This window comes from Dendropsophus ebraccatus, chromosome 5, assembly GCF_027789765.1.
Source record: "Dendropsophus ebraccatus isolate aDenEbr1 chromosome 5, aDenEbr1.pat, whole genome shotgun sequence".
Taxonomy (NCBI): domain Eukaryota; kingdom Metazoa; phylum Chordata; class Amphibia; order Anura; family Hylidae; genus Dendropsophus; species Dendropsophus ebraccatus.
In genome coordinates, this window is record NC_091458.1 from 105,559,842 (window position 1) to 105,586,695 (window position 26,854).

Below are 26,854 nucleotides of genomic sequence, written 5' to 3' on the forward strand. Positions count from 1 at the left end.
CGAGCGAGCACCTGCAGAGCCCCGGCAGCGCCCGGCACAGCCAGGATGGAGAACCGGCGCTGCTTCACCAACCGCTTCTCCGACTACAAGGGCAGCCTGGTCCCCGGCCAGAGCAGCGACCTGGGGGCTCCGCTTATCCTCAGGACGGTGGAGCGCATCCTAGGGAAGCTGCCGGCAGAGGGGGGACAGGAGGGCGGGCTGTACGGAGGGCTGGCCGGGGTGGCATACATGCTGTACCACGTCTCCCAGTGCCCGCTCTTCAGCGCTCAGAGGGACAGCTACCTGCGCCGCGCCGGCTCCATCATAGAGACGTGTGTGCTGTACTACGACCAGGAGCAGGACCGGGACACCCGCGCCTCCTTCCTGCTGGGCGGCGCTGGGGTCTACGCTGTGGCCGCTCTCATCTACCAGGCGCTGGGGCGGGCGGACGTCAGCCAGGTGCTGCACAGGTTCCGGGCGCTGTGCGATGTGTGCGAGCCGCTCGGCTTCCTGGAGTGCGGATCTGACGAGCTGTTCGTGGGCAGGAGCGGCTACCTGTGCGCTGCCCTGGTGATGAGGCAGAAGCTGGGCATGGAGGTAAGAGGATTCTGCCAGGGTTAGCCTGTGGAGACCCCGTGCTGCCCTGTATATACCACTGCATAGAGACATACCATACACCACTGTATACACCACTGTATAGAGACATACAATACACCACTATATGTACCACTGTATAGAGACATACAATACACCACTGCATAGAGACATACCATACACCACTATATGTACCACTGTATAGAGACATACAATACACCACTATATGTACCACTGTATAGAGACATACAATACACCACTGTATACACCACTGTATAGAGACATACAATACACCACTATATGTACCACTGCATAGAGGGAGAAATACACCACTGTATGTACCACTGTATAGAGGGAGAAATACACCACTGTATGTACCACTGTATAGAGACATACAATACACCACTATATGTACCACTGTATAGAGACATACAATACACCACTGTATGTACCACTGCATAGAGACATACCATACACCACTGTATACACCACTGCATAGAGACATACAATACACCACTATATGTACCACTGCATAGAGACATACAATACACCACTGTATGTACCACTGTATAGAGACATACAATACACCACTGTATACACCACTGCATAGAGACATACAATACACCACTGTATACACCACTGCATAGAGACATACAATACACCACTGTATATAACACTGCATAGAGACATACAATACACCACTGTATGTACCACTGTATAGAGACATACAATACACCACTGTATACACCACTGCATAGAGACATACAATACACCACTGTATACACCACTGTATAGAGACATACAATACACCACTGTATGTACCACTGCATAGAGACATACAATACACCACTGTATGTACCACTGTATAGAGACATACAATACACCACTGTATACACCACTGCATAGAGACATACAATACACCACTGTATGTACCACTGTATAGAGACATACAATACACCACTGTATGTACCACTGCATAGAGGGAGAAATACACCACTGTATGTACCACTGTATAGAGGGAGAAATACACCACTGTATGTACCACTGTATAGAGACATACAATACACCACTATATGTACCACTGTATAGAGACATACCATACACCACTATATGTACCACTGTATAGAGACATACAATATACCACTATATGTACCACTGCATAGAGGGAGAAATACACCACTGTATGTACCACTGTATAGAGGGAGAAATACACCACTGTATGTACCACTGTATAGAGACATACCATACACCACTATATGTACCACTGTATAGAGACATACCATACACCACTATATGTACCACTGTATAGAGACATACAATACACCACTGTATGTACCACTGCATAGAGACATACCATACACCACTGTATATACCACTGTATGTACTACTGCATAGAGACATACCATACACCACTGTATGTACCACTGCATAGAGACATACCATACACCACTGTATGTACCCAGGGGCGGCCTTGGCATTTCTGGGGCCCCAAGCGGAATTATGTCTGGGGCCCCCCCCCTCGACACGCATTCCAAAACAATAGACTGCTGTGTGTTGCACCCAGTAGTATATACCCCTTGTGCGCTACCGCCAGTAATATATACTCCTTGTGTGCTGCCCCCAATAGTATATACCCCTTGTGTCCTGCCCCTAGTAGTATATACCACTTGCTTGCTTCCCCCAGCAGTATATAGACCCCTGTGTGTTCCCCCAGTTATATATAGCCCCCCGTGTGCTCCCCCAGAAGTATATAGACCCCCTGTGTGCTCCCCCACTAGTATATAGGCCCCCTGTGTGCTCCCTCAGGGGTATTTAGCTCCCCTGTGTGCTCCCCCACTTGGATATAGACCTCCTGTGTACTCCCTCACTTGGATATAGACCCCTGTGTGCTCCCCCAGTAGTATATAAACCCCCTGTGTGGTTCCCCCAGTAGTATATAGACCTCCTGTGTGCCCCACCAGTATTATATAGACCCCTTGTGTGCTGCCCCAGTAGTATACAGACCCCTGTGTGCTCCCCGAGTTATATATAGACCACCTGTGTCCCTCACAAGTAGTATATAGACCCCCTGTATGTTCCCCCACTAGTATATAGACCCCCTGTGTGCCCCACCAGTAGTATATAGACCCCTGTGTGCTCCCCCAGTAGTATATAGCCCCCCTGTGTGCTCCCCCACTTGGATATAGACCTCCTGTGTGCTCTCCAAGTTCTATATAGACCCCATTCTGCTGCCCCAAGTAGTATATAGACCCCTCTGTGAAGCCCCAGTAGTCTATAGCCCCTTTGTGTGCTCCCCCTGTTATATAGCCCCCCTGTGTGCTCCCCCCATTTATATAAACCCCCGATGTGCAGTCCCCCAGTTAAACAGACCCCTGTGTGCTCCCCCTCCCATATAGTATATAACTCAATAAAACAAACACTTATACTCACCTGGGTCCCGGAGTCTCCTCTTCTCTTCACTCTTTTGGCCGCAGGAAGGGTTTTCCCTGCGATCACAAGAGGCCGCACTCCTCTTGTCCTGGTGCCGATGCTCCAGTGATGTCACTGGAGCGCCGGCACCACAAGACAAAGCTGCCACTTGTGACCCCAGGGAAAACCCTTCCTGCAGCCACAAGAGTGACTGACAGGAAGGGAGCCAATGTCTCCCGCCCTGTCAGTGCTGCTGCATGTAACTATGAGCGCTCATTACGAGTGCTCATAGTTACAGTTCAGATGGCAGCAGTGAGCGGTGCAGCGGCCCTGTCCAGCAGTCTTGAGCACAAGAGTGGAGCGTGGGGGCCCCCCTGGATGTTGGGGGCCCCAAGCGATCGCTTGGGGTGCTTGGTGCCAAAGACCGCCACTGTATGTACCACTGCATAGAGACATACAATACACCACTGTATATACCACTGCATAGAGACATACCATACACCACTGTTTATACCACTGCATAGAGACATACCATACACCACTGTATATACCACTGCACAGAGACATACAATACACCACTGTATATACCACTGCATAGAGACATACAATACACCACTGTATATACCACTGCATAGAGACATACAATACACCACTGTATATACCACTGCATAGAGACATACAATACACCACTGTATATACCACTGCATAGAGACATATAATACACCACTGTATGTACCACTGTATAGAGACATACAATACACCACTATATGTACCACTGCATAGAGGGAGAAATACACCACTGTATGTACCACTGCATAGAGACATACAATACACCACTGTATGTACCACTGCATAGAGACATACAATACACCACTGTATGTACCACTGTATAGAGACATACCATACACCACTGTATACACCACTGTATAGAGACATACAATACACCACTATATGTACCACTGTATAGAGACATACAATACACCACTGCATAGAGACATACCATACACCACTATATGTACCACTGCATAGAGGGAGAAAAACACCACTGTATGTACCATTGCAGAGACATACAATACACCACTGTATATACCACTGCATAGAGACATATAATACACCACTGTATGTACCACTGCATAGAGGGAGAAATACACCACTGCATAGAGACATACAATACACCACTGTATGTACCATTGCAGAGACATACAATACACCACTGTATATACCACTGCATAGAGACATATAATACACCACTGTATGTACCACTGTATAGAGACATGCAATACACCACTGTATGTACCACTGCATAGAGACATACTATACACCACTACATGGGGGCATACTTGGCTGAAGGGGGTGTAGCTAGCTTCAGAGGGAAACTCTGGATACAGGGGGCATATCTGGCCACATTGGGTAACTGACTACAGGAGGAATACTTGGCTGAGGGGGCATATCTGGTACATGGGGCATAACGAGCTGTAATGGATATAATAATCTGCAGGGGGTGGGGGGTATAACTGGCTGCAGGGGGCAATCCTAATTGAGACACCCAGACCAGACACTTTGTTAAGGGATGGATATGATCTGGGAAGGAAACAATAGTCAGACTTGATAAAGATCTGTTTCCCTTTTATATACAATGTGACATCGATGGGAAAATGTTCATTCTTTGAGCAGAGAGAGTGAAGGCGCACAAGAAATTCCATTGAATCAATAGGACAGGCAGAATTTCAAGTGGTGTCCACAGGGTGGACTCCGGTCGGAATTTCTGCCTGTTTTGATCTGTTTGCATGGGCCCGAAATGGGATGTTCTCTCTCTTTCAGTATTGAGATATTAGGTATAATGTTTTAACACATTTACATAAATGTCTGTCTGTCTTTTAAATCCTTCCATATATCCACCCACCCCATGTCTATCTCCTAACATATTAAGGCTGGGTTCACACACAGTATATTTCAGGCAGTATTTGGTCCTCATGTCAGGTCCTCATTGCAACCAAAACCAGGAGTGGATTGAAAACACAGAAAGGATCTGATCACACAATGTTGAAATTGAGTGGATGGCCGCCATATAACGGTAAATAACTGCCATTATTTCAATACAACAGCCGCTGTTTTAAAATAACAGCAAATATTTGCCATTAAATGACGGCCATCCACTTAATTACAACATTATGTGAACAGAGCCTTTCTGTGTTTTTGATCCACTCCTGGTTTTGGTTGCAATGAGGACCTGACATGAGGACCAAATACTGCCTGAAATATACTGTGTGTGAACCCAGCCTAAAGGGGAACTCCGTAAAGAAAAACTTTTTTTCTGTTAAAAGTACATTAAAAGTTATATAGATGTGTCTATACAATGTATTACTGTATCTGTACAGTTCTGACACACTGGTAGCTGATAGAAATCCAGGAAGTGAAAAAAATGGCCCCTGTACCAATTCACATTGTCTCCTGCTCCTTCTGCTATCCCCCCTTAGGAGACAAATCTTCCATGCCTCTGTCTCACATTGGGTAGAAAAAAAAAAAAAACAGGCAGAGGACGGCGCCTCGTGTGATACCGCAAAGGTTGTTGGTAATGAGAAAGGGAAGGTAGCAAGGCTCACCTTGTTGCCCCTTGGGCTTTATGCATATCACCCTGAGGTAGGGTAGGTGGATGGAAGGTTGATCCTGACGTGGGTCCAGGCGGAAGTCCTTCTGATGTGATGTTAGGCTGCAAGAGCTAGTTGAGGGTACATGAACGGGATACTCCCAGAAAAAAAGGGGCCCGTATGATACAAGAAACAAACGTAAAAACAAGAAGTGGCTTGAAACAGCCGTGCCCGAGTGATAACCAGCGCTGCCCAACACAGTATTCAGGAGTAGAGTGCAAATAAAAATGTAAAAGTTTATTGCATGCTGCACATATTACGCGTTTCAAGAGTACTAGGCTCTCTTCATCAGATTAAGTGCAACATGCACTTAATCTGATGAAGAGAGCCTAGTACTCTTGAAACGCGTAATATGTGCAGCATGCAATAAACTTTTACATTTTTATTTGCACTCTACTCCTGAATACTGTGTTGGGCAGCGCTGGTTATCACTCGGGCACGGCTGTTTCAAGCCACTTCTTGTTTTTACGTTTGTTTCTGTCTCACATTGCGTGTGTTTGCTGATGATACAGACAGGGGGGCAGGGTGTGATGTCATAGGAGGCTTGGCTGGATAACCCAATCCCCTGAGTGATCCACCATCTCTGACCAGCCATGCAGCTGCTGCACTAATTTTACTACCAATTTTTTACTGATTGTAATGGGTGGGGGCTGTGATGATCACATGAGAGAAAGCATTGCATTCTGGGAAATACCAAACCAGGAAGAAAGGAAACACAAAAAAGAGCTTATCTTACTGGTAAAAAAAAAATAAAAGAATTGGGGAATTTGGGGACCTTAATGTGTATGTATGTCTTCTTGTGATAGAAAAATTAGGTTGTGAACTCTATTTTTGACATTGTCATACAATACAGTCCATTAAATCCTGCTGTGGTGTCCTTCGACATACTGATCCTTTGTCTCTCTGTGAGTTAGGACTCCTCGGTCTTAGGGCCCTATTACACCAACAGATTATCTGACAGATTTTTTAATCTTCATCATTAGGAATGCTCCAGGCACATTGCCTCCTATTCCCCACCTGTGTCAGCCTGGCACATGGGCTGGATCGTTAAGGACCTGTACAATGTTCAGCATGGAGAAAATGTTTCAGTGGCATTCCTAATGATGAAGAGGGTGGGGAGGAGGAACGGAGAGGTAGTGCAAAGTTAGGGCACAGATACTCCCGTTTGGCACGGGGCTTCAAGTTTAAAAGTATTTTTTTAGAACAATAACTGCATCATCTGCCGAATGGACCGCAGGACAGATCTTGGATTAAAAGCAGCTATCCGAAGGTACAAGTGGTTTGGGGGGGTCAGATTGTGGGTACAGAGTCACTTTAATAGATCAGATGCTGATGTTTTAGGTACCTTAGGACACCTTTTGATTTCTTGTGGTGTCCATGCCATATCAAGCCAGTGACCTACTCAATATTAGGCTTTGTTCACATAGTCAATACTGTTCTTCCTTACATCACAGCAGCAGAACTATAAAATATTGGCTATCCAGATCTATTGCACTTTGATTTTTAATTGGATCTTTCATGGTGTCCATCAATTTGATGGGAATAATAGGTCAGCATGCGGCAGCAGAATATGTGCTCCCAACTCAGATATGTTATGGCTGATCACTACATATAATACATGCTCACATACCGTTTCAGCTCCCCCTCAAGTACATTTCTAATAATTCCTTCTGCGCTGTGACATTCAGGTTTGTAGACTACAACAAAGTGTTTTTGCGGTAAGCATTTTATGACCACAATCTACAACTGCAATGTCAGAACCAATGTATAGATAGAATGGCCGTGTATATCTGTTGTATATGAAAAGGCTGCCCTATTTTTTACTTATATGCTCTTTCATCCTAACACAGTTGACATTTTCATCCATTAAAGCAGCACTGAGAAATCAAATTCCACCATGGTGGAATATGAAGAGCTGTACAACGTAGATATAAGAAGAAGAAGCATAACAGCAGTTGCAAATTTTACATATTCTAATTTTTTTAACAATGCAAACCGTAAAAAATAAATCAAAAGATGGAAACCAGTTGTTTGTATTATGAGATAGTTTTATAGGGACGTGTGCAGTAGTAAAAGTGCTGACCTCTATCAGAAATCCCTTTGATTAGTCACTGCTTGTGAATCAATAGCTTTTAATGTTTTATGTGATCCTATGTGTTGGCAAGACCAACCACCAAGATTCTTCTATATAAACTGCATGGCTATGTACATCAATAAGAAAGCTTTTAAGGGATTACTTTTGACCATGAGAACACAATAGGAAGAACTTACTAGAAGGAATCTTATGCATTTTATACAAACTTGGACTCTCATTTACTTCTGTTTTATATGCACCTATTCCTTGCCTTTATTACTTTTCCACATAGAGTCAATAGCTAGCTATTAAAGTGTCACTGTTATTAATTTCAAAATCTAAATCAACAGTAGATGTGATAAAGCAAGTTTGCAATATACATTCATTATTTTTTTTGTTATTATGCTGTAAAACAAAGCTGAACTTACCAGAACTCCAGGTCCAGTCTCCTGAAGGTTTTTTGACTTGTGTTGATTGTAAAAGACAGACTAAACACAGGAATTCTGGCCAGTACAGAGAGTCACGGTTCAATGTGTGCATCAGTCACATGACTGCCTTCTCTCTGTGAGCGCTTAGATGGCCTGGGGAACACAGGACTTCCTGTTTTCTGACTCTGAGAAAAAAAGGGATCCTAAACTGTCATTTTCAATGAGACTACATACTCGCAGGGGGATTATCATCCTGCTGCAAGTATGTAAATGATGCCCCCCTTAACCCACCGCTGCCCAGAGCATACTGTACCTGGGGCATCTGAGGCTCCCAGCTCCCATAGGTCCTGCTCAGCTAATCACTGCACGGCCCCGCCCTAGTCACTGATTGGCCCTGAACCTCAGATGCAGCCAGTGCGGCGGCAGGTTAAGGGGGCCGTCATTTACATACTCGCAGCGGTATGTAACGTGAAATCTGCTGCGGATCCGTCCTGTGTGAGGGTACTATTACACGGAACGATAATCGGCCGAATTGGCCCGATTCGGCCGATTATCGCTCCATGTAATAAATGCAACGATCAGCCGATGACAACGATCATCGGCTGATCGTTGATATAGGTTAGGGTGGTATTACACGGGCCGAGCAGGGCCCGATAATACCTGTAAACGAGCAGCGATCTGCTAGATCGTTGCTCGTTTACTGGACCTATTACACGGCCCGATAATCGTTTGACAAGAGCTGCAAGGACATCGTTACCGATGTCCTTGCAGCCCTTGCTAAACTGGCATACATTACCCATCCACGTTCCAGGGCTGCTCCTGCGTCCGCATCTCCTGGGGGTCCCGCGCGCTCTCTAGCGTCACAGCAGCCTGTCAGCTAGTAGGCCGCTCAGCCAATCACAGGCCGGGACCGCCGCGGCCTGTGATTGGCTGAGCGGCCTATCAGCTGACAGGCCTCTGTGACGCTAGAGCGCGCGCGGGACGCAGGGAGAAGCGGACGGCAGGAGCAGCCCTGGAACGTGGATGGGTAATGTATATCGTTAGTCGCCGGCCACGCACCGCTATTACACGCAGCGGTGCGCGGTCGGCGCCCAACGAAAATAGGTTCTAAATTATATCAACGATCAGCCGATGATCGTTGTCATCGGCTGATCGTTGCATTTATTACATGGAGCGATAATCGGCCGAATCGGGCCAATTCGGCCGATTATCGTTCCGTGTAATACCACCCTCAGACCCTATTTTCGTCAGGCGCCGACCGCGCACCGCTGCGTGTAATAGCGGTGCGTGGCCAGCGACTAACGATATACATTACCCATCGACGTTCCAGGGCTGCACCTGCCGTCCGCTTCTCCCCGGGTCCCGCGCGCGCTCTAGCTTCACAGAGGCCTGTCAGCTGATAGGCCGCTCAGCCAATCACAGGCCGCGGCGGTCCCGGCCTGTGATTGGCTGAGCGGCCTACCAGCTGACAGGACGCTGTGAAGCTAGAGCGCGCACGGGACCCCGGGAGAAGCGGACGGCAGGAGCAGCCCTGGAACGTGGATGGGTAATGTATGCCAGTTTAGCAAGGGCTGCAAAGACATCGGTAACGATGTCCTTGCAGCTCTTGTCAAACGATTATCGGACCATGTAATAAAGCCAGTAAACGAGCAACGATCTAGCAGATCGGCGCTCGTTTACAGGTATTATCGGGCCCTGCTCGGCCCGTGTAATACCACCCTGAGTCTACCCTTACAAAGCACAAATCTGATATGTCACCCTGAAATGCTGGAAGAGATAGGTCTGCTAATAGACATCCATCTGTGCAATGATTTACATGTAAAGTCTCCTTTGTAGACACATTTCCCGCACTTCATGATGTATAGAAGGCTTCAACAGAGACAATATGAAAGATAATGCTTGATTTGTATGCCACAACATGCAACTGAATGGGGGCCGATTGTTAATAAAGTCAATAAATGAAATTCTAATTCTAAACTAGGTATAATCTTTCCGTAATGAAGCAGGTCCAGCATGGTTCAGACTATCAGTTGCATGTTGCCCTTATACTTATTAGATGTATTAGTGTGCAGAGTTGCAGGGAGGGAGCATCAATTCTAATGATGAGATGGGGGGTGCATCTTAAAGGGAATCAATCAGCAGGTTAGACATTCCTAACCTTCTAACAGGCATAATATAGCGGGAACGGGAGGACCTTTATTATGTTGGTGTGCTGCTGCGTTATGAATAATCTTAGCTTTTATTAATATGTAAAGGAGGGCATGGGGTCCCCTCTGATCTCCAGGACAGGGATTCCGCTAACTTGCTTCTTCTCCATTCAATGTCTAGGGAGATGCCAGAAGAAGATAGGTTCTATAGAAAGTATATGAGCCTGCTGCAAGGATACATGAGGAGAAACCGCACTAAGCTAAGTGCTTTAAGCGAGCAGGGTGCACACTGACAAACTCTTTAGTCTACTCCAAAATCTGCATCTTTTTGCTTACTAACCGCTGGAGTATCATTGATAGATGCCCCCTAAGCTTAGATTCGTTTGATCAAAACAAAGAAAAAAACATACTTTACTAAAAAGTATACCCTTGCATCCATTTTAAAATGTACAATTGTATCTGTTTATATAAGCCATATAAGTGTGTGTGTATAGGACTACTCCTTTCCCATTCCTGGGTAAACATGGTATGTGGTCCTCTCAGTATCATGTCTGCAACCATTGCAGTGGACATGTACTACCTTGTCACATTTATCATTTTGTGTACACTTGTTTCATTCTTACCATCTTGCGGTGTGCTTTCCGCCTCTCCTAATAGGCTCCTGAAGTTTAAGGATTCCCATTCAGTCAGGCAGTAAAGGTCCCAGTTGGTTCCCCGGCCTCTGCTAAGCCACTGTACAACCCCCAATTCTGCAGCCACTCAAGAGTTGTTTGTTAATGTATGGTTATCTCTGGATATCACAGAGTAAGGCGACATTCACGCGTCCCTTGTTCTGTCAGCAATTGCTAAATTACATTTACACTCTCTTCTTTTCAATGCACTTAAGCTAGAAAGCAGAGGTAACGCATTGATGAATCTTCACCACTGTGTGTGTTATTTTTTTCTTCTCCCATAAAAATGTACAGTATGTGCCAGCATCACATGGCTCAAGTATCTAGTAAGTGTCACATATATTTATTTTACAGTATGTAGAACTAATAATGAAACAAGTTCTATATAGTGCCCCTTGAACATCAAATAGTATTCTGCCATCTGCTGGACAAACCTATTACTGCTGAAGTACCACAGATGCAAAACTGACCATTGCGTATCCTCATCCCATATAACCATATACCGCATGAATGAACCTGCAGAAGCAGCTTCGCCCAAAAGATATCAGAATATTGTTTTTTGGCACACTGACACAAACTCCTGTTATTCATAATAATTCTATTCTCTGGAGTTAAACAAATATTCATGACACTTTGTCCAGGATGTACATTTACTGTATGAAATGGTTCACATCACTCTCTGTGGGTGAAGAAAAAAAGACCAAGTTGTATAAGAACTTACATGGTGCTGGTTAATGTCTATTATCTGCGTACTCTGTAGCCTTACTTATTAGTGATATTTAATAATCCCTGTGATGGTGGCCATGTCATCGATGTATCCCTGTAAATGGGAGGGACCAGTATCAGCACAGGAATATGCTGGTAAACTGTATGACTGTTTATGTGTGATGATCTGTGTTTGACGATTTATTGTTGAAAATCTGCAAAAATACATTTAAGGGTATAAACCCACACACCGTATACGCAGCGTATTTACTGCTGCGATACGCAGCAAATACGCAACAAATACGCAGCAGATTAGATCTAAATAACTGAACACAGCATCAAATCTAAACCATCAAATCTGCTGCGTATTTGTTGCGTATCTGCTGCGTATACGGTGTGTGGGTTTGTACCCTAAGGCTACATTTACACATTCCGTATTGCTGTATGTGGCTGCAGATCTGTAGCTATATCAATAGTTGTCAGTAATGCATGGACCTAGTCAGAGATAAAAAGGGATCCGTGCCACTAGGACCTGTCAGTTTTTTATACGGATCAAGGCCCTGTAACTTGTACGGACATGTGAATAGGGTCATTCAAATGTATGGATCCCTAGTCTGTGAACAGATTTTGCAGATGTGTGAACGCAGCCTTTACTTTCCTCCTTTCAAGTTGAAGGGATACATCTGCAACTAATCTGCCCCACAGTCAAAGTTCTGTGCAGAATAACTGCAGCATGCGGCTGAGATTTGTAAAATTTTGCCTTCTACCGTACCGGTATGCTACAGATTTTACCTGTGCCAAATAGCCCAGAAGAGATGATGATCCTTACTACAGATGATGATGTTTCTTACTACATTTACCCTACCCACAGGTGTTAACACCCGCACAGATCAGGTCAATCTGCCAAGCCATTCTAGAGTCTGGGAAACAGTATTCAAGGAAGAAGAGGAAACCCTTTCCACTTATGTACTCATACTATGGGACAGAATACCTAGGTAACTTCTCTTTTTGTCCTATGACCATATGTTTTTGCTTTTGTAACACACAGGGGCGTAACTAGAAATGGCTGGGCCCCATAGCAAACTTTTGATTAGGGCCCCCCCCTCCTCGACCAACCACTATGCCATCAACACACCCAGCTCTACACAGGTTCTATACACCATATAAATTACACTGCAGTTATATTAAGTGACTCACAGGGGACGCCTTCTCTCATTAGAGTTGTTTCCTTTTCATTTTCTTCTCCATCTGTCCTGGGCCATTATAAGAACTCCGAGCCACGAATCCACAGAATCTGCCAGACAGACAAATTAGGCTCTGTGTAGACAGCTTATAGATTGCCCCTTGTTCAGTCCTCCATATAGATGGCCCCATGTGCATCTACTATAGTAGAGATCCCGCTCTGTGTAATCCATTTATAGTAGATGACACCCTCTGTGCATCACCTATATCAGAGGTAGGGAATCTCTGCTCTCCAGCTTCTGCAAAACTACAACTCCCATCATGTATGGACAGTCAAAAATAAAGCTGTAGTTTTGCAATAGCTGGAGAGCCAAGGTTCCCTATCCCTACCCTACAGTATATGGTCCCCTCTGTGTAGTCCTCTTAGATGACCCCTCTGTGTCAACCCCCCCAGTGTAGTTCCCCTTATAGATGCCCCCTAGTCCCCTTCATAAATGGCCCCTCTGTGTAGTTCCCCTTTTAGATGGCCCACATTCCCCATAAAGGTAGCCCCCAGTGTTGTCCATCCCCGTCCCGCATATAGGTAGCCCCCAGTGTTGTCCATCCCGGTCCCGCATATAGGTAGCCCCCAGTGTTGTCCATCCCCGTCCCGCATATAGGTAGCCCCCAGTGTTGTCCATCCCCCATATAGGTAGCCCCCAGTGTTGTGCATTCCCATCCCCCATATAGCCCCCAGTATTGTGCATCCCCCCCATATAGCCCCCAGTATTGTGCATCCCCCATATAGCCCCCAGTATTGTGCATCCCCCATATAGCCCCCCAGTATTGTGCATCCCCCATATAGCCCCCAGTATTGTGCATCCCCCATATAGCCCCCAGTATTGTGCATCCCCCCATATAGCCCCCAGTATTGTGCATCCCCCCATATAGCCCCCAGTATTGTGCATCCCCCCCATATAGCCCCCAGTATTGTGCATCCCCCATATAGCCCCCAGTATTGTGCATCCCCCATATAGCCCCCAGTATTGTGCATCCCCCATATAGCCCCCAGTGTTGTCCATCCTTAGCCCCCAGTATTGTGCATCCCCATCCCCACATAGCCCCCAGTATTGTCCATCCCCTTCCCCACATAGCCCCCAGTATTGTGCATCCCCTTCCCCACATAGCCCCCAGTATTGTGCATCCCCTTCCCCACATAGCCCCCAGTATTGTGCATCCCCTTCCCCACATAGCCCCCAGTATTGTGCATCCCCTTCCCCACATAGCCTCCAGTATTGTGCATCCCCTTCCTCACATAGCCCCCAGTATTGTGCACCCCTAGTCCACACATAGCCCCCAGTATTGTGCACCCCTAGTCCACACATAGCCCCCAGTATTGTGCATCCCCTTCCCCACATAGCCCCCAGTATTGTGCATCCCCTTCCCCACATAGCCCCCAGTATTGTGCATCCCCTTCCCCACATAGCCCCCAGTATTGTGCATCCCCTCCCCCACATAGCCCCCAGTATTGTGCATCCCCTTCCCCACATAGCCCCCAGTATTGTGCATCCCCTTCCCCACATAGCCCCCAGTATTGTGCATCCCCTTCCCCACATAGCCCCCAGTATTGTGCATCCCCTTCCCCACATAGCCCCCAGTATTGTGCATCCCCTTCCCCACATAGCCCCCAGTATTGTGCATCCCCTTCCCCACATAGCCCCCAGTATTGTGCATCCCCTTCCCCACATAGCCCCCAGTATTGTGCATCCCCTCCCCCACATAGCCCCCAGTATTGTGCATCCCCTTCCCCACATAGCCCGCAGTGTTGCTCCTCTGATTAAAAAAACAAACAAACACATAACTCACCTAACCCCACGCTCCCCCGTCGGTCGCCGGTCTCCTCTTCTCTCTGCCTCCGCCCGATGAGCAGCCCTCTGGTGAAGTCCCGGCAGCGTCATCGCTGAGCACTCAGTGTGCGCCGCGGCGGCTGGGACTTCCGGTTTGTGTTCTTAGTACCGGAAGTCCCAGCCGCCGCGGCGCACACTGAGTGCTCAGCGATGACTCTGCCGGGACTTCACCAAAGAGCTGCTCATTGGGTGGGACACTCTTGTGATCGCAAGCAGAATGCTTGCTTGCGGTCACAAGAATCATTGACAGGGCGGGAAGCCTATGGCTTCTCGCGCTGTCAGTCAGAACACTGAACACCCGGGAGGCCCGCTCGGCCGCCGGGTGTTGCAAGCGGTCATCTTCGGGGGGCCGAGGCCACGGGCCCCCTGATGTTAGGGGCCCCGTAGCAGCTACGGCGGTAGTTCCGCCCCTGGTAACACAATACTTGTATAACATACGGTGAAATGCACTTTATAAATTAATATTTGAAGCTTTGATACTTTCTGTACATTATATGGATTCAGTTATCTGACTGGTGTTGTGAAAAATATAGATGATTGCTTATATTTATCCATATATGTTAAAATCCTGCTGCATAATCCTCCCATAAAATCTTGATACATTACAGGGCAACACAAACCTGCATTGTCGGCACTGTGACTGTGCAGTGATTAAGCATGGCATTTTGACATGATGGCTAGACAAGTTGTCTTTGGCCCAGGATTATCCTTGGCTTTGACATCAATGTTAGGAATGTAGGTGACCCACAGCACCTTTATTGTTGGTGAAGATAAGATATAGGTGAAGATAATTTTTTTATTTATTTATAATGCAAGGTGAAATAACAAAGTCTTTGTTCCAAGCAGAATGTATACAAAAAAGGTTATAAGACCATAAATTCTGTGTGGCAGAATTCAGGACATAGGGTCTCTGGGCATACTGGAGAGAAAGTAGAGATGAGTGAATCACCCATCTAAATCAAGCAAAGCGCTTTGTTTCATTGGCAAGCGGCTTATCAACCACCTGCCTTTCATCTCTGTTCCACTCCCCAGGTGTTGGGAAAAGCTGGATCCACTCCTGGGAAACTTCTCATATTCTACATTTTCCATTGACTTCCATTCGAAAAAAAAAAAAGGTTAAAACACATGTTTTGATATGTTTTTGATGTTTGTTTTTATAATGGTAGTCAATAGAAAAATGGATCGAAACAGATGCACACAAAAGCATCTGTTTTTTGCAAAAACAGATGGAAAAAAAACGTAGTGTGAGCCGACTTCAAAAAGGCCTTGTAAATTTCAATTCTCCAGCCATGTTGTCCTTTGAAATTGCCAATTTTTCAAGCCATACTAAACCAAAACAGGTGATTTTAATCTCATGCTTTGCAAAAGTTTGTACTGTCATTAGAGACATCTTGTGTAGTCCTAGAGGTCATCTTTAAATGAGCTTTTTCCTTGTTGCAGGTAAAACAGTACATAAACTAGACTTTGTTAGGGACTCACAGTGATTTGAGAAACTTTATTTTCTCAAACAGTTTTGATCATGTAGTTTCTTCTTGCAGGGGCAGCTCATGGTCTTTCTTCTGTACTCCAAATGCTACTGTCCTTCCAGGAGCACCTTCAACCAGCTGACAGGGACCTTGTTTGGCAAAGCGTCGACTTTCTTGTGAACCAGGAACAAAATTGTAACTGGCCACCAGAAATCGGGGAAGTGATAGAACGTGAAAATGAACTTGTCCATTGGTGTCATGGAGCCCCAGGTTAGTCACCGTCTTTGGTCATTGTTGGTTAAAGGGGTACTCCAGCGGGGGGGGGGCACTTTTTTGCTGGGATCGCAGCGCTCTGGTGCCTGGTTCCCGGCCGCTTCCGGGTGTCTGACGCGAGCCCGAGACGTGACATCTCAGGTCCGCTCAGCCACTCAGTGAAGGAGGTGGGATCCGTTTCAAGTCCGCTCAGATCCCGCCTCTGTCACTGAGTGGCTGAGCGGACCCGCCGCTGGAATCGGGGAGGTGAGTGGACGTCTTTTCCCTCGGCCACCTCCTCCCCGGTCCCAGCAAAAAAGTGCCCCCCCCACTGGGGTACCCCTTTAATCTATCTGTCTACCAATGGGAAACAGTAGTCATGCCACATTCTAAAAAGTAGTGAGGGCAGTGTAAGGCTATCTTTCCAAGCCGTCTTATTTTTGACTGTTTGACAGCTGTCTTTTAGGGAGGTCGTCATTTTGAGTCCAAATAACGACCGTTATTTAATAATGACGCCAGTGATTGTGAAATTTGCAAAAAAATTTTAATTTTTTTATTCTAGAACACTGGTGTACACCTTAAATAAGTTCTCTCCATTGTTTTTGTTTTTTCATTATACAGTATATCTGTATGTATTTTCTGTTTTCTGGCAGCAGAACCTGCTAATCTAGTCTAACTCTTTAAAAGCCATATGGGTTGTGCAAACTGCCCTTATAGCCCTTAATCTGCCTACTTAACACAATTTAAGTTTGCAAAACTCTATTTTACTTTAATGGTGTTGGACATTTTATAGGGCATTTTTGTAAAATATGTGCCCATGATCAGTCACTTACTGCTATTAGGACTGTTAGGCTCAGTCTGTGTAATGAGAAGCTCTTCTCTTCTCATCCAATCCCCTGTCCTTCTTACATAGTACTGTTAAAAAAAGACACATGTCCATCAAGTTCAACCAACTTCTAACACAGCCAGATGGAGGTCCTGTGCATATCATGGTGTCCTGTGTAGAAGCATATGCCTGTACAAGGTCCTTGTGCACAGCTCCTTCATAGGACCCCATGATGTTGATGGAATTATTATCTGACCACATTAGAAGCAAGGGTTGTTTAACCCTTTAAGGACATGGCCCATTTTCGTTGTTACGTTTTCGGTTTTTCCTCCTTGTGCATAAAAGGTCATAGCACTTGCATTTTTCCACCTAGAAACCCACATGACCCCTTATTTTTTGCGTCACTAATTGTACTTTGCAATTACAGGCTGAATTTTTGCATAAAGTACACTGCGAAACCAGAAAAAAATTCAAAGTGTGGTGAAATTGAAAAAAAAAACGCATTTCTTTTATTTGGGGGAAATGTGTTTTTACGCCATTCGCCCTGGGGTAAAACTGACTTGTTATGCATGTTCCTCAAGTTGTTACGATTAAAACGATATATAACATGTATAACTTATATTGTATCTGATGGCCTGTAAAAAATTCAAACCGTTGTTAACCAATATACGTTCCTTAAAATCGCTCCATTCCCAGGCTTAGGCTGGGTTCACACTATGTATATTTGAGGCTGTATTTGGTCCTCATGTCAGGTCCTCATAGCAACCAAAACCAGGAGTGGATTGAAAACACAGAAAGGCTCTGTTCACATAATGTTGAAATTGAGTGGATGGCTGCCATATAATGGTAAATAAGTTCCATTATTTCAATACAACAGCCGTTGTTTTAAAATAACAGCACATATTTGCCATTAAATGACGGCCATCCACTCAATTACAACATTATGTGAACAGAGCCTTTCTGTGTTTTCAATCCACTCCTGGTTTTGGTTGCTATACAGCCTCAAACATACAGCCTCAAATATACGTAGTGTGAACATAACCTATAGCGCTTTTATCCTTTGGTCTATGGGGCTGTGCGAGGTGTCATTTTTTGCGCCATGATGTGATCTTTCTATCGGTACCTTGATTGCCCATATACGTCTTTTTGATCGCTTTTTATTACATTTTTTCTGGATTTGATGCGACCAAAAATGCGCAATTTTGCACTTTGGGATTTTTTTGTGCTGACGCCGTTTACCGTACGAGATCAGGAATGTGATTAATTAATAGTTGGGGCGATTACGCACGCGGCGATACCAAACATGTTTATTTATTTATTTATTTATTTGTTTACTTTTATTTATAACCTGGGAAAAGGGGGGTGATTCAGACTTTTATTAGGGGAGGGGGCTTTTTACTATAAACAACACTTTATTTTTTTTTTTTACACATATACTAGAAGCCCCCCTGGGGGACTTCTAGTATATACACTGTGATCTCTCATTGAGATCTCTGCAGCATAGATATGCTGCAGAGATCCATGAGATCGGCACTCGTTTGCTTTCGGCTGCTGCAGCCGAAAACGAACGAGTGCCGAGCCGAGGACGGCGCCATCTTGGACGCGTCCCCGGCCGGCATCAGTAACGGAGATCGCTCCTCCGGGACAAGGTCCCGGAGGAGCGATCTCCCCCACTAGACACCAGGGAAACGTTGCCTCCGGTAATCGGAGGCAGCTGTCAACTTTGACAGCTGCCTCCGATTAGCTAATTAGCGGGCACGGCGATCCGACCGTGCCCGCTAATAGCAGCGGTCCCGGGCTACTCGCGGCACCCGGGATCGCGGCACGTCAAAGCGGGGCCGCCGCGCGGCCCCGCTTTGAAGTGCAAGTGAGGACATATGACGTACCGGTACGTCATATGTCCTTAAGAGGTTAAGAGCTTCTCATTGTGCAGAGTGGGGATTGAGCCTAACAGTCTTGATAGCACTAAGTGACTTCAATATAGCCAAATATTTTACAAAAATGTCTTATAAGTGTCCAACCTCTTTAACCTAAATGCTATGGACACTTTAAAAAAGGAATTTTTATTTACATATGTTAATACTTGTGTTTAAAATGTTGCACTAACTGCAATTTTCATTCCTTCATTTATTTTCATGCTGCTAGTTTCAGATACTTCTCATGTGGAGGTGTAATCCTGGTAATACATGCTAATACACATAAGATCTGTGTGTTCTGGCGTTGGCGTCTGCAGTGGGTGCTCTGTATTCTCTCTTCACTAGTACACAGTCTCTTTGCACACTGTCATTTGTGTGCTTTCCTTGCCTTCAATGTATGTCCCCGTACTGACTACACTTTAAGGCTATGTTCACACAATGTTAATTTTCCATTAATCAAAGCCGTTATGGCAAATTGCAACACTGGCCGTGATAAATTGAAAATTTCCATTGCACTGAAGTCAATGAAATCCTGGCCAGAGTTTATACACATAGGGGGGGATTTATGAAGACCGGCATACAAGTACGCCAGTCTTATATTAGGCCCCGTCCCCTTTTCCTTGGCAGGATTCACTAAGAGGCGCACGCCAGGGAGAAGGGGCGAATGTGCACCTTCTCCCTGGCGTACGCCTCGGGAGGACGCTTCGTAAATGCCCCCCATAGTATAGACTCCGGCCGGGATTCCAAGCGGCCGCACCGAAAACTGACATGTCAGTTTTGTGCAGCCGCTAATCATTGAATAGTGGTCGCACAACACTGACAGTTCACGCAATGTAGAGTGTGGCTCTGACTGCACTTTACATTGTGTGCTATGGGTAATTGGGATGCGGGCACACATGAATACGCAAGCATCCCAATTATAAAGAAATTAAGTTCATCTGGCCGATACTACAGTACCGGCCAGGATGAACTTCACTGACACCGGCCATTCTGTGACACGGCTGTGTCACAGAATGACCGGTGTCTTACGTAGTGTAAAGCCGGCCTAAACTAGTATGTAACTCCCTTCACCTACTTGCTGCCAACTCTAAGGGTGGGTTTACACATAGAGATTTATTTGACAGATTTTTGAAGCCAAAGCCAGGAACAGACTATAAACAGAGAACAGGTAATAAAGAAGTGACTGAGATTTCTCCTATTTTCAAATCCACTCCTGGCTTTGGCTTTAAAAATCTGTAAAATGTATAAGGAAGATTATTGAGATGGCTTTTTTTGCATTCAAAGCACAAATAAAAAAAAATAAATCAGTGCAAATTGTCCATAGCTGTTAATTCTTTGTAGAACAATAAAAAAAATTGACATTTAGAATCTCAGCAGCATGCTGAACTGAATCTTAAGGCCCCAGATAACGGCCCAGTCACTGGGAGAACCAGAATATCTATTACACACAGGGACACAAACATGTCTTTCTTCATTATAGTTAATTGCATAGAAAGGAATAAATAGCTAGCGAAAGGCGTATAGGAGTATAGTATACCAGGGCGATTGCTGGGCATAACTGCACCCTCCCCTTGACAGAGTAATGAGTCTTATCAGTGCTGGAAATTACAACGTGTAGATTAGCCATATCGTAATTCTTTGTACTATTGTTAGCTATGAAAGTAAAATAATCTCAGTGGCTAAAATGACATAAAATAATCTGTTTGGCCTAATAGCCTAAGCTTGTAGCTAAATTAAATTAAAGATTTTGCTAGCAGTAATGAATGAGTTAATCTCATTACTTCTTACCAGCATATTGTGCCAATTACGCCCTCTCAAGACTGAACATTAAACAATTAGTTCTGTTGCTGTGCACTGATTCCCAATGAACCTGCTGGTGAGACATTGTCTATAAGAGAATATATTGGAAGTGAGCATTATTGTAATGACTCATGGATCTGGCCATGAGACTATTCAGATTCGCAGGGAGCGATTAGAGTACTATGGCTTTGTATTTATCAGATTTTTTGCAAAAATGGCTTTTATACTGCTATTTCTTTGTCTAGATGTATATGTGATCTTTGTTACTGCATACATGGGAACTGTATGGCCTTAATGCACAGCCAAGCTGGATGTATTTAACCAGTTCCGGTGGGCATTGGGCCTAAGGACACAGAACATAGTTTGTTATTTAGTCTAGTAAAACTGTCCAAAAGAAATCAGAATTTCATAAAAGGATTTGTCAGTTTCAGCTCTGTGACATTCGCACTTTATTTCTGAAAAGTTTCCCAGATAAGAATCCTCAGAATTACTTTAATTAGCCATATACATTAGATATGTGAAACTGCCGATTTCTGTAAGGCCACCTGGCCATTTAATGTATTTAGTGGACTTTATAATAGGCTTCTTTACGTACTGAGATACTGAGCCTGTGTAGTGTACACAGCACCAGCTGAGTCAATGAGGTGTTGCCTAGAGCTTCTGTGCCCTATGCCACGCTACATTGACTCGGCTGCTGAAGATTAAAAGATAATTTTTTTACCTTACCCAAGGCACCAGTTGCATTTTAAAAGACACAACCAGTAAGGAGTTACTGTCATCAAACGGATGGTACCAGCGGTTTGGGGGGTGGGTTGGTGGATACAATATCGCTTTAAATATAGATCACAGTGTACAGTTAGAAAGATGCCTTTTTAGTTAGATAATATTATTATTGGTTTGGATTTCTTCTGGTATTCTGCTAAAAAATCTAATGCTGTATAATGAGAAGGTTTTGTAGATGTGCCAGGAGCCTGAAAAGCTATGCTTCAGTTCCTATGCATCAGTCTCTGATGTTCCATCATGCAGTCACTCCTCATTTGATATTAATGCAAATCGCGCATTAAAGCGTTAGTTCACAAAAAAATCTTTCAAATCATCTGATGCCAGAAATCGCCAGAGATTTGTAATTTACTTGTATTAAAAAATCTCAAGTCTTCCTGTACTTTTCCTGCAGGACATTCAGCAGCTGATACAGTGCTCTCTGCTGACACCTCTGTCCATGTCAGGAACTGTCCAGAGCAGTATCCCTATAGAAACACGGACTGGAGAGAAAGGAACAGCTGCACATCCCATCTATGGCTGATACTAATGCCACTAGGCCTATATTAAAAATCAACACAAGAATGTCTGTATATGATTTGATCAAGCCACAATATCCCCGTGTACCAACATGCAGGTCCTCCGGTCCACATGGGTCCCCACGCCAACTCCACACCGCGCCGGTCAGAGACCGCCACCCCCGAAAAGCGTGCACTTGCAGGGAAGGCGGGCCATGGAACGGCCCCGCAACCCCCATGTCACAGGACCAGACCCAAAAAGTCCCACCAGAACCCGGCCAGCACCACCAGCGGGGAAGGCCGTCCCCAAATGACACAAGTATGGATATGGTACCACACCCACCACTGCCACTCCCACAGAATGGGGAAGACATAAGGTACTGACATTTGAGCACAGGCATATCCTGCTAATTTTGGTCATGTGGGTCTTATAAAGGAGTGCGAGCTGTTCAGAGAGGGAGAACTGTAAAACACGAACTGGAGAGAATGGAACCGCTGCACATCCCATCTATGGCTGATACTAATGCCGCTAGGCCTATATAAAAAATCAACACCAGAGTGTCTGTATATGATTTGATCAAGCCACAATGGCCCGTGTACCAACGTGCAGGTCCTCCGGTCCACACGGTCCCCACGCCAACTCCACACCGCGCCCGTCAGTGACCGCCACCCCCGCAAAGCGTGCACGTGCACGTCCCCATAGAAAACCTCTCCTGCTCTCCAGACTGGAAAGAATACACCAACACCACTTCCCAATGGACATACAGCAGCTGATAAGCACTGGAAGACTTGAGATTTTTTTTTTAATAAAAATAAATTACAAATCTCTGGCACTTTCTGGCATCAGTTGATCTGAAATAATTTTTTTTGGGTGAACTACTCCTTGAGGCTGGGTTCGCACTACGTATATTTCAGTCAGTATTGTGGTCTTCATATTGCAACCAAAACCAGGAGTGGATTGAAAACACAGGCTCTGTTCACACAATGTTGTAATTGAGTGGATGGCTGCCATTTAATGGCAAATATTTGCTGTTATTATAAAACAACGGCTGTTATATTGAAATAATGGCAGTTACTTACTGTTATATGGCAGCCATCCATTCAATTTCAACATTGTGTGAACAGATCATTTCTGTGTTTTTAATCCACTCCTGGTTTTGGTTGCAATATGAAGACCACAATATTGACTGAAATATACGTAGTGTGAATCCAGCCTTAAGCAGTTGCTTGAAAAGGTATACAGTGGTTCTGCAACAGTGTAATGTATTCTTACATTTTGTAGGTATTGCCTATCTTTTTGCAAAAGCATATTTATTGTCAAAGAAGCCATGCTACCTGGACACTTGTATCCGCTGTGGAGAACTGACCTGGCAGAAAGGGCTGCTGAAAAAAGGACCTGGGATCTGTCATGGAGTTGCTGGCAGTGCATATGTTTTCCTTTTACTTTACAGACTTACAGGCAACTCCAAGTACATCTACAGAGCTCAGAGGTTAGTGACATTATAGCATCCTGGGATTCACAAATACATTTGGAAATTGGAAGTTTAATTCTTAAGGTGCAGAAATGCTTCTTGAGGACTAGACATGCATTGATTTTGTATATGGCCATTTCAGTCATAATACATATAGGCTTGACTATTGTCACTTGTTGTTTAAACAGAAACTGATTCCCCAGCACTTTACATATTTTGTCAATTAACTGCTTTAGAAATGAACAGTAATCACTTAATATTAGGCCCAACTAAATCTGTGCAGTGATTGGCTGGCTCATTATGGCCACAGGCAGCTACCGGATCATGTGTTTTGACCCTAACTGGATCCAGGGCAGCACACAACAACAACCTTTGCATTTAAAGGGGAACTCCAGCATTTTTTTTTCTTTCAAATCAACTGGTATCAGAAAGATATATAGATTTGTAATTTACTTATATGTAAAAATCTCAAGACTTCCAGTACTTAATAACTGATGGATGTCCTGTAGGAAGTGAAGTTTACTTTCCAGTCTGACACAGTCCTCTCTTCTGCCACCTTTGTCCGTGACAGGAACTGTCCAAACCAAGATAGGTCTTCTATCGGGATTTACAACTACTTTCTGTCATGGACAGAGGTGGCAGCAGAGAACACTGCAGACTGGAGAGACTACACTTCCTGCAGGACATACAGCAGCTGATAAGTACTGGAAGACCTAAGATTTTTACACAGAAGTAAATTACAAATCTTTATAACTTTCTGAACTCCAGTTGATATAAAAGAAAAAACATTTTCGCCGGAGTACCCCTTTCACATTATTTTGCTATTTTCCTACCATTTCACCTTATTAAGTTGGTTCCATCACCCTACACAGTGGTTAGATCCCTTCAGTACTGTTTGGTTATATTGTAACTCAAAGTCTGTGTCTGTTTGCACTGTTACAGACACACTAAGGGTTCTATTACACAGGCCCAAAAAGGTAGCACATCATAATGAAACTTTATTGAGACAATAACAGAATATACAGAAAAATACCATAAACTATGCAGGGGTAAAGCAATAAGGGAGACAAACCCCAAACACTACCCTACATTAAAAACACTTAAAATGTCAACATAGGACCCGCCGGCGTACCAGCAAGGTCTAACAACCACTCTGACCCCGGACCATATGGGTTTAACAAAGCTGCCTAAGCAGTATCCCTATGACATATGACATCAAGAAAAATAATTAATATGAACAAAGGGTAGATTAATGAAACGATCACCATGTGTAGTCCAAAAAATAATAAGAAGCGGGTCAGATAGGCAACAGTCACCCCACGCGTTCCGCCGCGTGGGGTGACTGTTGCCTATCTGACCCGCTTCTTATTCGGCAGTAAGGGCTGCATGTACATTGTTAGTGATGTCCATGCAGCCCTTGCCCAAACACCTGATATCTTACCTCTCCCGGTCTTTTATCCTGTGCTCCGCAGCTTCCCGGGCCTGGCATCAGCAGTGTCTGAGTGGCCTATCAGCTGACATGCTGCTCAGCCAATTACAGTCGCGGCCGCATCCTGTGATTGGCTGAGCAGCCTATCAGCTGACAGGCCGCTCAGATGCTACAGCCTCTGGGGTTGGGAAGCTGCGGAGCCCAGGAGAGAAGACCAGGAGCGGGGAGAGGTAAGATATCAGGTGTTTGGGCAATCGGCAGCTGTTGGCCGTGCATCGCTATTACACGTAGCAATGCGTGGTCGGCGCCCCACAATTTTAGGTCCAAACCTACATCAACGATCAGCTAATGATCTTTTTGTTGGCTGAGAGTTGTCTTTATTACACGGAGCAATAATTGGCCGAATCGGCTCTATTCGGACGATTATTGCTCCGTGTAATAGTGCCCAAACATTCTATACTTAAATACCGGGGCTGTATGCTGCTAGTATTAGTAACTGTGTCCAGTTTAATTAAATATTTATGCAGACATATATTTTTCTCCCCAGATTTGCAGAATTTTTGTCTTCAGAGGAATTCAGAATTGGATCATGCACTATTGAAAGTATTTACAGTCTCTATGAAGGTTTGTCAGGGACTGTCTGTTTTCTGGTTGATTTACTGCAGCCAAACCAGGCTGAATTCCCACTTTTCAGTGTCTTTGTGTAAGTTCTTGCAGATGTGTTATTCAGGTGGTTTTACATTTACCATTCACATATCACTGCAGCTGTCTAGGTGGTAAAAATGATTGCTGGTGAGCACTTTTGTAAATATACTGTGTAAGAGCTACTGATCCAAAACAAGAAGGAACTTCTATCCTCAAAATATAATGGGGCGATATGACGAAATCAAAAAGAGACTGACTGGAAAAGTAATTAATGATCCCATAGAGCCAGCGTATTATTGTATTATTATCACTGCTGTTTATGAGAGTAATGGTGCGTTTACACTGACAGATCTTTGAAGCCAAAGCCAGGAACAGACTATAAAGGTCATAAAGGAAAGACTGGGATCTATCCTCTTTTCAAATCCATTCCTGGCTTTGGCTTCCAAAATCTGTCAGAGCAATCTCTCTGTGTAAACGCACCTTGAAGGACAAACACAGTAAAGCAATGGCAAGCACAATCATACTAAACATATGTGAGGTAAACAGCAAACAGAAAAACCAAAGAGAGGTAGTGCATAAATCTTTCAATGACAGTTTACCAGTGTGATAACAATACAGTCTGCCTATGAACTTCTCCAAGTAGTCATGTAGTAAAAGGTTATGTAATAATAAAATAAAAAATATATAATTATTAATAAATCAGTTTCTATGCTAGACATTCGTTTATCATTTCCATGGTAGAATATATTATACCAGTGCCAGTAAATTAAATAACTTTATAAAACATAATGTATATCTATTGTATCTCCCATTCAGGTCATTGTGCTTTACCAGGCACATGGTTAATAACTCGTACATTCAATATATTATTTAATAACTGTGAGTTATTCTGCGTTTACACAGAACGGTTATTGTTCAAATTTTTGCAATAACGATCGCATTTGAGCGATAATCGTTCAGTGTAAACACAGCAAACGATCAAGCGGCGAGCGATAAATTGTTCATTTTGATCTTTTAACATGTTCTCAAATCGTCGTTCGCTAAAAAT

The 26,854-nt window shown here is 44.5% G+C and overlaps 1 protein-coding gene across 1 annotated transcript; it reads left to right on the forward strand.

Moving 5' to 3' along the window:
- Positions 1-45: 45 nt before the first annotated feature.
- Positions 46-26,203, forward strand: LANCL3 (LanC like family member 3). The gene is made up of 5 exons (XM_069972404.1): positions 46-576; positions 12,527-12,650; positions 16,262-16,459; positions 23,543-23,750; positions 25,709-26,203. The coding sequence occupies exons 1-5, from the start codon at positions 46-48 to the stop codon at positions 25,866-25,868; spliced, it is 1,221 nt and encodes a 406-aa protein (XP_069828505.1). The 3' UTR covers positions 25,869-26,203.
- The last annotated feature ends 651 nt before the right edge of the window (positions 26,204-26,854 follow it).